At 33.6% G+C, this 11,073-nt stretch overlaps 1 protein-coding gene across 1 annotated transcript; it reads right to left on the bottom strand.

Moving 5' to 3' along the window:
• Nucleotides 1-8,143: 8,143 nt before the first annotated feature.
• LOC100914330 (olfactory receptor 5L2-like) lies at nucleotides 8,144-9,115 on the bottom strand. The gene has a single exon (XM_012552649.1). The coding sequence runs from the start codon at nucleotides 9,113-9,115 to the stop codon at nucleotides 8,144-8,146; it is 972 nt and encodes a 323-aa protein (XP_012408103.1).
• Nucleotides 9,116-11,073: the final 1,958 nt, after the last annotated feature.

Raw genomic sequence — 11,073 nt, forward strand, 5'->3', positions numbered from 1 at the left:
TGCAATAAATCCTTATTTGCTCTCCCTTGATATTTCCTTCTCTCTGAGATTATACACAATCTATCTCTACTGTATATGTTTTATCTGTACATAGCTGTTTGAATTTTTCTCCTCCATTTAAAGTAAAATCTCCTTTTAAAAAAAAACCCTTTTCCTCAAAAGCTTTACCCCCTGATCTTTCTTGTTCCCTGTCTTTGTAACCATTGCATAGCATATTTCCTGGTACATAATAAAACCTTAATAAATGCTTAGTTTTGTTACAATGAATTTTGGGTCTGTTTTTTATAACTTTTCTATCTTTCCCTTACTTATCATAGATCACCAATCACTATTTTTACTTGATCTGCCTACATCTGCCCATCTCTAAACATTGTCATTTGTTCAGTGTTTGAATATCAAAATACTAAATTTTTCAGAGTGCTACTTAAAACAAGTATAAATAAACTACTAATGAAGTATTTGAGGTATTTATATGCAACCCTCATAAGAGTTAGTCTATTTTCTTTTAATTTATTTTTTTAAAATATTCAAAAAGAAAACATAATAAAAGCCTTCTTGTTTTTTTCCTAGTTATTAAGTTTGTTATGGCTAGATGAGGTTATGAATTATTGAAGTTTAGAAAGGCAAGGTTGTTCTTTATTTATGCATGATAGAACATATTGTGATTTTTAAAATCATCATCATTATAGAATAGGTCTCCCTATTTTACCCATGTTGGAAGTATGGTGATTGCACATGGGCCTGATCCAATTATCATCTTGGAATCTTTAAGCCCATTATCGTACTGACTTGGGTCAGTCTGCTTTTCCTTAAAGAGCTCTACAGCTCTCTTTTTTGGGGAACTCAACATTTAAATATCACATTGATTGAAGATACTTCAATAAGCTTAAAAAATAATACAGCTCAGAAATCCTGACCTCATACAATCTACTACTCTCACCCTTGTAGTTACAGGGATCATAACGTGTGTACCCATGACTATCCTCATACTCTAGATTTTTAATGCCCTTTTTAACTATAGTATTCAGAACTCAGCATACTTTTTCAGATATGATCTACGGAATGATAAAGTGTGAATGCCAATTTTTCTAGTCTTGAGCATAATTCCTCTCAATGAAGTCTTAAAATAGCATCTTCCTTGTTTGTCATGTAATGCTCTTCATGTATATTGAGGTTATAGATCACTAAAAGCTTCAGGTTTGTTTTTATTTTTTTTTTGTTAGAGAAATTGCTTCTAGCAAAACATTCATCATTTTGCCTTAATGAAGGGATTTTCCCTCCTACCACTTTTTATGAGTAGCATCACATGGTTATTGGAAATGTACATACTGATTTGATCATCTTTTTTCTATTGAAGTTCAGAACCCCTGAACATAAGTAGACTCAATCTCCAACCTGACTTATCAATTCATTTCTGATAGTTGAGTTGGGCTTAAAGTGTTTCCTATAGTTATATTTCATAAATAATTTTACCTTCATCTTTTTTAGACTGTTACATCATCAATAAGTTTGTTTGTGTATGTGAAAGGAAAAAAATGAAATTAAAATTAAAGAACTAACCATTAGGTAATAAACGAAGATGCCCCAAACTTAAAATAAAGAGGGATTTTCATGTCTTAGGCATCCTCCCAAATCCAGAACACTTACCAACTTTATTTATCTGCTTTCTTTGGAAATTGTATCCTGAATTAGATGGATGATTTTTCAGTGGGAAAAATGAGTTCTCTCAAAGTACTATGACTTCTCTTAAGCTAGTAAGATCTGAGAATCAAATATATCCCATTTTCTAATTGATTAGGAATAAGCCCCCTCTAGAAGCCAAGGGCAACCCATAGTTTTTGAGGAGTATTGGACACTTTTTATATTTTACTCTGAGTTTTCTAAAAATCAGTCCCTTGATAAAACCACTCAAAGAGCTTGTTAATTTTGATACTTCTAATTGCCAGGTCCCAAAAGAAACACACACATGGGGAATTATATCATATATTTATCAGGAAGTAATGCTGTCTGAGATGAAATTTGTTATTTATCATTTTCAGAAAGTGAGAAAACCACATTTTGTCAATAAATATGCCAACTCTTTGAATGTATGTAAAGAGGCTAAACACTTTGTGATTTAGGAAATGAATGAATTGGTAATCAGTTTCATCTATCAGATTCAGGAGATTGAAAATGGGCTTGGATTATAATTTATTTCATTGAGTAATTTTAAAGCATCTCATATGTTGCAAGTAGTATGATCAATGCACACTTGTATATATGTACCCCCAAATATACACACATATGTATATAAACACACATACAAAAATATACATATACATTCACCCACCTAATCAATAGATAGAAACAAATGAAAATATCACAATGAGTGGACTAAAATGAAAAAGAATAACTGATGGATTTATTGATTTATGTCACTATTAGTGATGATAATGATGAGGAGGATGAGAATGATAGGAATAATGATGAATATAATGATAGTGGACACTGAAGTTTTCAAAGTTCTTAACATACACATATGTTATTAAACCTTGTTGGCTGGGAGGATTGTGGGAAGTCAGCAGACTATGTCAGAAAATTTCAAGCTCTCCAGATTTTCCCACAAACAGAAAAAACATTTGTAGCTCAAGGCAAACATAGAGTGGCCAAAAAAAATATTTATGGCAGAATTGAGTCTTCCTGGTTAACCTGAAAAGTGCCAACAAACACTCTAGGAATGGCACTAATCAGTGTGATGTACAAATACCTCTAAGCTATTTCTCCAGAAGGACCCAGCTGGAACTCTGGGGCTAGATGGGTTTGATTGAACCTCAGCTCAAACCATAGAAATTTCCACCTCATGGTCAGCATGAGAGTAAAGTGTCTGAGTTGAGGAAGACTGAAGGGACCTTGGAACCCCAGGTCCAGCTATGCTGCTGAGATGTGGCCCTGGGAAAGAAAGAACCAGCACATTGAGAGTACAGAGGCAGTGGGCAGGGTCGCTGCTGCAGGTACTTGCAGGAAGGAAGAGTTTTTTATTTTGGTGTTCCAAGTCACAGGAGAATGCTGAAATGAAGCCAGAGACACTATCTGTCCACCCCAGCATTAGTAGTGCTTACACTACTACTTTTTAATTTTTAAAATAATGAACAGGCAAGAAGAAAAAACTTAACCATAAAACTTGCCATGGGGATAGGGAAGTCTGGAGTTCATCTTCAGAGGAGTACAGTGAAGTTAAAACAACAACAACAACAACAAAAACTATTCTAAAGAGTAATGCTAACTGGCTACCTCCCCACAAAGAATTTATAAAACTCAGAAAAGACTTTCAAAAAGAGAGATTGAGAGAAAAATAAAAAAAAAAATAAAAATCACCCACCCCCCCAAAAAAAAAACAACAAGATTATGAGAAAAATAAAAGTAACCAACTAGAAAAGGAGATAGAATTTTAAAGAAAAAAAAAAAAAAACATTATTTGAAGCTTAGAATGCGGAGCGGGATAGGTGGAGCAAAGATGATATAGTAAAGGCAGGAACTCTTCCAATCTCTCTATAAACCTCTCCAAATTCTTTTAAATAATGACCTTAAACAAACTTTAAAGTAAAATAATAACTAAAAAGATGGAACTGAACATTTTCCAATCAAAGGAAATTCATAAGGTCAGCAAAAAAGTTGCATGTCAAAAGTGTGGGAATCCAATGAACACACCTACCAACAAAGCCCCAATCCCAGCCTAATCTCTGATTCAATGGCAGTGATGGTGACTTCCAGATCTCTCAGTCTGGAGACATCAAAGAAGACCTGGAAAGTTAGTAGAAAAGATCTGTGGAACCAGAGTGGGACCCCAGCAAGCAATGCAGGCTATGTCAGTGCAGCCCTAGCCCCAATACAGCCCTTCATCAGCAAAGTAGTACTCTGTTGCTTAAGCACAGAATATAACTAACAGCTCCAGAGCAGAAAAGAGAGCTGGTGAGCAGGACCCTGTAAGGATTTCTGAAAACAGCTACACAAAAGTCTTGAAGCTTTGAACAGTGCCCCCTCCATACCCTGGAAACAGAGTATGAATTTAACAAAGCGTTAAAAGCCAAGCAATAGACTAGGAAAATGAGCAGAAAACAAACCAACAAACAAAAAAACTTTCTGACCATTGAAAGTCATTATGGTGACAAAGAAGATCAAAACACACAATCAGAAGAAAACAAAGTGAAAGCTCATATATTCAAAACTTCCAAAAATAAGAATTAGATCCAGGCCATAGAAGAGCTCAAAGGGATTTTGAAAATCAAGTAAGGGAGATAATGTAAAATTATGAAAAGAATCGAGAGTGGTGCAAAAAGAAATGCAAAAAGCTAATGAGAAGAAGAATGCTTAAAAAAGCAAAATTGGCCAATTTTGAAAGGAGGTACAAAAGTTCACTGAGGAAAATAATTCCTTAAAAATTAGAATTTGAGTATATGGAAGCTAACTACTTTACAAGAAATCAAAAAACAATGAAACAAAACCAAAAATAAAGAAAAAATAGAGAAAAATGAGATATTAGAAAAACAACTGATCTGGAAAATAGATCCAGGAGAGAAAATGTTTAAAAATATTGAACCTGAAAAGTCTAGTGGTCAAGAAAAGAGCCTGGGCATCATCTTTCAATAAATTATCAAGGAAAATTGTCCTGATATTCTAGAATCAAAAGGTAATATAAAAATTGATAGAATGCACTGATCACCTCTTGAAAGAAATTCCAAACTGAAAAATCCCAGAAACAATCAAATTCCAGAGCTTTCACATCAAGGAGGAAATATTGCAAGCATCTAAAAAGAAATAATTCAAGTATAGTGGAGCCACAGTCAATATAACAAAAAGATTAATAACCTTTATAAAAGGAACTGAAATACAACATTTTGGGGACCAATGGTGCTAAGATTACAACCAAAAGTCACCTACCCAGCAAAACTGAGTATGATCCTTCAGAGGAAAATGAGGTCATTCAGAGGATTTTTGAACATTTATGATGAAAAGTCCAGAGGTGAATGGAAATTTTTATTTTCAAATACAGGACTCTGGAGAAGCATAAGGAGGTAATCAGGAATGTGTTATCATAATGGACTTAAAGCTTAACTGTTGACATTTCTATATGATACTTGTAACTCATTAGAACTTTCTCATTGTTATGGCAGTTAAAATTGAGTATATATAGAATGTACAGGTGTGAGTTGAACATGGTGGGATAATATCCTTTTGAAAAATGATGAAATTAAGGGGTGAGAGAAGAACATACAAAGAGAAAGGGAAAGGGAAAGGGGAAATGGTGCAAATCATCTATCACTAAAATAGAAGTAAGTAAAAGCTTTTACAGTGGAGGGAAAGAAGGGAAGGAGAAGATAAGTAAGTGAACCTTATGCCCATCAGAATTGACTCAAAGAGAAAATAACATGTATTCACTATGAATATAAAATCCATTTTACTCTGGCAGAAAGTAGGAGAGGAATGACATGGGAAAGGGGAGAAGGGTGAAAAAATAGAGGACCTATTTGGGGAGGGAGTGGTCAGTAGGAAATACCTTTGAGGAAGGACAGGGACAAAGGAGAGATAGAATGAATGGGGGAGTGGTATACAGTTAGCTAAAGTAATTGTAAAAACAGCTTTAAAGCAAATTTCTTTGATAAGACCTCATTTCTCAAACATAGAAGGAACTGAGCCAAAATTTAAAACATAACAGTTATATCCCAAATGAGGTGATCAAAAGATACGATCTGTTCCCATAAGGGTATAAATTCATGCATATACTTTTCACCTAATAACACCACTATTAGGTAGAAGTGCCAAAAGTTATTTAAACAAACAAAAAAAATGAAAATTACCTACAAAAACATTCATAACATCACTCTTCTCGGAAAAAGATAAGAAACTAAAAAGTTGGAAATTGAGGGAATGCCTAACAATGGGGAAATGGCTCACTAAATGGTGGTCTGTATTTGTGATGGAATATTATTGTTTTATGGAAAATCTCATCATCTCAAGTAAAGTGGAATGGACTATATACAAAGTAATAACAATGTTCTGGGATGACCAATTGTAAATAACTTTGTAATTTTCAGTAGTACAATTATTCATGACTACTTTGAAGGACTTATGATGAAAAATCCTATCCACACTCAGAGAAGGAACTGATTGTATCTGAATACAGATTGAAACATATATTCTCTCTCTTTTTCTCTTACTTTTTCTCTCTCAATTATTTTGAGAGTTTATTTTCACTAAGTTGGGAGATCTATGATTTCATAACTTTTCATGTTGTTTATTAATTGTGGGTAGAGATAAAGGAGAAAACATAGAATTCCAAGAAATTTAAAAACAATGTTACAAAAAATGTTTTGAACATAACTGGGGGAAAATACAAAGTAAATAAAAAAACAAAAACAAAACAAAAACAAAATTAGCATTGGCCAAAGGGAAATCAGTGAATCTATAAGAAAACAAGAAATAACAAACAAAATATAAAGAATAAAAAAAAAAAGCTAGAACAGAATGTGAAACATAAGAAAAACAACAGATTTGTAAAAGAAACCAAGAAGGCAAAATATAAGAATAATTAGGCCACCTGAAAACTGTGACCAGAAAATGACTGACACAATAATGGGAGAAATAATCCCCAAGGAAACTGTCCAGAAGTGATAGAACATGAGGGGAAAATTAAAACAACAACAACAACAACAATAAAACAAAACAAACAAACAAACAACAACAACAACAACAAAAAAAAAACTGATCATCTCAAAGCCATCTTTTCAGGAAAATACATAGGAAGATTATTATCAAGATTCAAAATGCCCACATCAAAGAGAAATTTTTTCAAAAAACAAACAAAAATTCAAATATGCTGAAGCTACAATTAAAATTGTACAGGATTTATCAGCAGCCACAATAAGAAACTACACCCCTGAAATAATATATACTGGCAATCAAAGAACTAGGCCTGTGGCCAAAAATGTCATATCAATGATCAAAGTATTAATGATTAAAACCTTGCAGATTTTCAGGATTTTGTTTCAACTAAAACTGAACTTAATAAAAAAAAATAACATAAGAGCTAATATAGCCAAATAATTTTTGTGCCGTGTATGGAAATATATACCATATGTTTAAGATGGACATTGGAAATTATGTTATACAAATGAGATGCAGAGGAAGAACCAATACAGGAGTATTAGAGTCATGAGGAGGCCTCATATTTTGAAAACCTCAGGTTAAATAGGGAACATCATATATATGTGTATATGTACACATCCACCATGAAGGGTACAGGACCCTTTAAAATCAATTAGGCAATAAGGGGAGGAAGGATTAGTACAAATGGACAAAGGATAAAGAGGGATGAGAAGGGAGGGACAAGACAAACACAGGAACCATGGGTGGCAGAAGATTAAGTAATAGCAAAGCAAGTTAAGGAGCAGAATTAAAGAAGAGTTAGCAGGGATAGGAAACACAAACACTATAACAAGAATCAGGAGTAGAATTTATTTAAAAAATAAAGTCAGCAATCATTCATCTTGGACAAAATCAAACTTAAAAACTCAATAAAGAGAAATATACATTATATTTCAGCCATAGTAATATTGTTTTACATGTGTTTTTACATATAAGTAAATATGTGTATGCATGTGAGTCTGAGTATAGCTAAGTATGTATGCATGCAGCTCTAGATATGTGTATATATAGATATATGCATAGTGTGTGGATCTATTTGTGTGTTTAGCTATATAAATGTATTAGTGCTTAACTGTAGACTGCTAGGGGTAGGGTAGGCAATGAAAGGGGAAGAAAAGAAGTAAAAAAAAAATGTACACAAAAGAGAAAAACAATAAACCTTGTTGACTGAAAGTCAAATTAAGTGTAATTAACCCCATTTTAAAGAGGAAATTCTAGATCAGAGATGTTGAGTAATTTGTTCAGTCACAGAATAAATAAGAATACCAAGAAGAATTAGAACTGAGATTTTATGAACATGAGTCTGACATTTTATCAAACATTACACATTGATTTATTTTTCTATTCTTTGAAACAAATATAATTCAAGGACCATACTAAAAAGTACCTTATTATGACACTTCACATGAAAAAGCTCAGTGGTTAATAGGCTAAAAGAGTCCATAAATATTGATATAATTTTTTAATTTCCTCTCCTTCTCCCCAATTTGGAACAGGGAAACACCATTTCAGAACCTATCACTTTCCTGAGGGCATCTTTTACATCCTTGTTCCTCAAACTGTAGATGAGAGGGTTTAACATTGGTATCACTACAGTATAAAATACAGTGGCAACTTTGTCTGAATCTGAAATATTTCCAGATCCTGGTCTGCAATAAATGAAAAGGATTGTGCCATGGAAAACCACAATGGCAGTGAGGTGGGAGGCACAGGTGGAGAAGGCTTTGCGCCGACCCTCAGAAGAGTGGATTCTCAGAATGGTGATGAGGATAAATATGTAAGATGTGAGGATGATAATGATGGTGCTGATCTCATTGAAATTGGCCACTATGAAAAGCAGCAGTTCATTGATGGAGACGTCTGAGCAAGACAGAGACAAAAGTGGGGGCAGATCACAGAAAAAGTGATTAATGATGTTGGATCTATAAGAAGATATCTTAAGGGCTAAACATGTGTGAATCAGAGAGCTCACTGTACCACAAATATATGAGCCACACACCAACTGGATGCAAAGCTTCTGGGACATAGCAATCATGTACAAGAGTGGGTTACAAATGGCTACAAAGCGATCATAGGCCATCACTGCCAGCAATATAATTTCAGTGACCACACATGTGCAGAACAAATAGAATTGTATAATGCAACCTAGGAAAGAGATGACCTGATCTTCTGTCAATATATTCACCAGCATTTTGGGCACAATGACCGTGGAATAACAGAGGTCAATGAAGGACATGTGACTGAGGAAAAAATACATAGGGGTATGAAGGTGGGGGCTGATCTTGATCAGGATAATCATTCCAAGATTCCCTAAAACGGTGATGGAATAGATCACTAGAAATACCAGGAAGAGGAAAATATGGAGTTCTGGATGATCTGAAAATCCTAAGAGCATAAATTCAATAAATTCAGTGCAGTTTTTCCCTTCTTCCATTATTTCATTCTGTTCAAGATTGAATAAAGATGAAAAAGTCTTCTTTCATATGGCTCAAGCATAATTATTAACTGTATCCTAGAAAAACATTAGAATATGGTTAATATGTGTTGTATAGGAGACATTATATGGCTAATATATTTATTATCTTGTTGTCTATACATTAAATATAATAAAAATATAATCAAATTTATATACACTGTGCAGAGCTATCATTCAGATCAAATAGAATCCATGGTGATGGATATGTACAATTCAATATATCATACAGATAAAGTCATCAAGAAGACAGATAACATAGTGAATATGCATACTTCCTAAATCTCTACACCTCTGTATAAGACCCTGGTCCAAGCTAGGATCATACATAAAACCTACTTTATATAGTTTGTGACAACCCTTCCCTCAAAACAAAGGAAGACATTTCTCTGTCTCAGTCTCTGTTTCTGCCTCTGTCTTTCTCTTTTCATTCCTCTCTTCTCTTCCTATCTTTCTCTACTTCTCTTTCTCTATGTATATATGAATACATATATATGGATATACATATATACACATAGGAATCTCTCATAAGTAAGTTAAATGATATATTTTTTTCCTAGATAAAGTGAGTTGTGTTCAACACATCTCACTTTTTCTAGAAAAAAAGCAACAAAAAAACCACCTTGTATCATTTAACTTACTCATAAGAGATTCCTCATAAATTCAATAAAGTCAAAAATGAATGCTTGAATTTGTAAAGAAATTTCCATATCCTTGGAACAAATTTGAGATATAACAGATGGAAATTTGCTTAGTCTGGCATTCACAGTGAGTTCCTTTGTTCAGCAAAAATCATGATGGCAACCTTCAATGTTGCCTCTCTCTTTCATTCTAGATACAAATCCCAGACTAACATATTTGCATACGTGTATGTGTGCACATTTATATCTGCGTATATATTTCTATCTATCTATCTATCTAGATATAATCACTTTTTTATTTACATTTGTATCACCAATTTGAGGCACTCCAGAAAAGAACCCAAAATTGGGAATTATAGGAGCAAAGCTGGAAAAACTCCTTAGAGTCCAACTACTCTAATTCCTTCAGGTAAGATGTAGGTTCTAATCTTAACTCCAGCATGTCTCCTCAAATGGATAACATGCAAGTCCTTTAAGAGATCAGAACCCTGGGTTCAACTTGTACCACATCATATCTATTTCAGAGCTTTATTTTGATACTCTATGATAAGAAATGAGTTCTTTAATCTTTCAAGCTTTATGTAATTATGATTGGTTATCATTTAGCTCCAAAACACATAAAGAATGATCAGCATATGCTAGTGATATTTGGAAAGTGGAAGGAGTCTCTAATACTATAAAAATGAGTTTTCCCTTACTCTGGGATATAAATACCATCTGAAAGCAAAACAAGAAAGAGAGGGGAGATCAAACTATGTGTCCCTATTGCTATCTTTAGAATGGAAAATGAATTAAGAAGTTAATTTTCCAGTTCCTTCATTTTACACCTGAAGCAAAATTTTCCAGTTCATATAAGTAGTCAGTAGCAATCCTGGAAAAGTTACCTGCTTATATTATTAAAAAACAAAAACAAAAACAAAAAACCAACTCATTTCAATGTGTTAAACTATAGGTAAGGAAGTAACTTTCCTGTTGATTACTGAAGGACAGTTCTTGGGATATTTTCAAGGAAGGACTAACAAAAAATGGCATTACTGAAAGGATGAGCAGAAAGAGAGAGAGAGTATGTCAGTCTGTCCATATAAAATTTGAACTTGGCTGTACACACACACACACACACACACACACACACAAACTGAAATGAATATTTGGACATAACATCCAGATTTGCACAGGAATGAACTTATTTGGAAAATGTTTCAATTGTCAATGGGCCTTTTCTCTGAGAGTTTGTTAAGTTAGAGTTCTTGAGTATTGACTCTAATCAAATCTCTTCCC

This window comes from Sarcophilus harrisii, chromosome 6 (assembly GCF_902635505.1).
Source record: "Sarcophilus harrisii chromosome 6, mSarHar1.11, whole genome shotgun sequence".
NCBI classification, from domain to species: domain Eukaryota; kingdom Metazoa; phylum Chordata; class Mammalia; order Dasyuromorphia; family Dasyuridae; genus Sarcophilus; species Sarcophilus harrisii.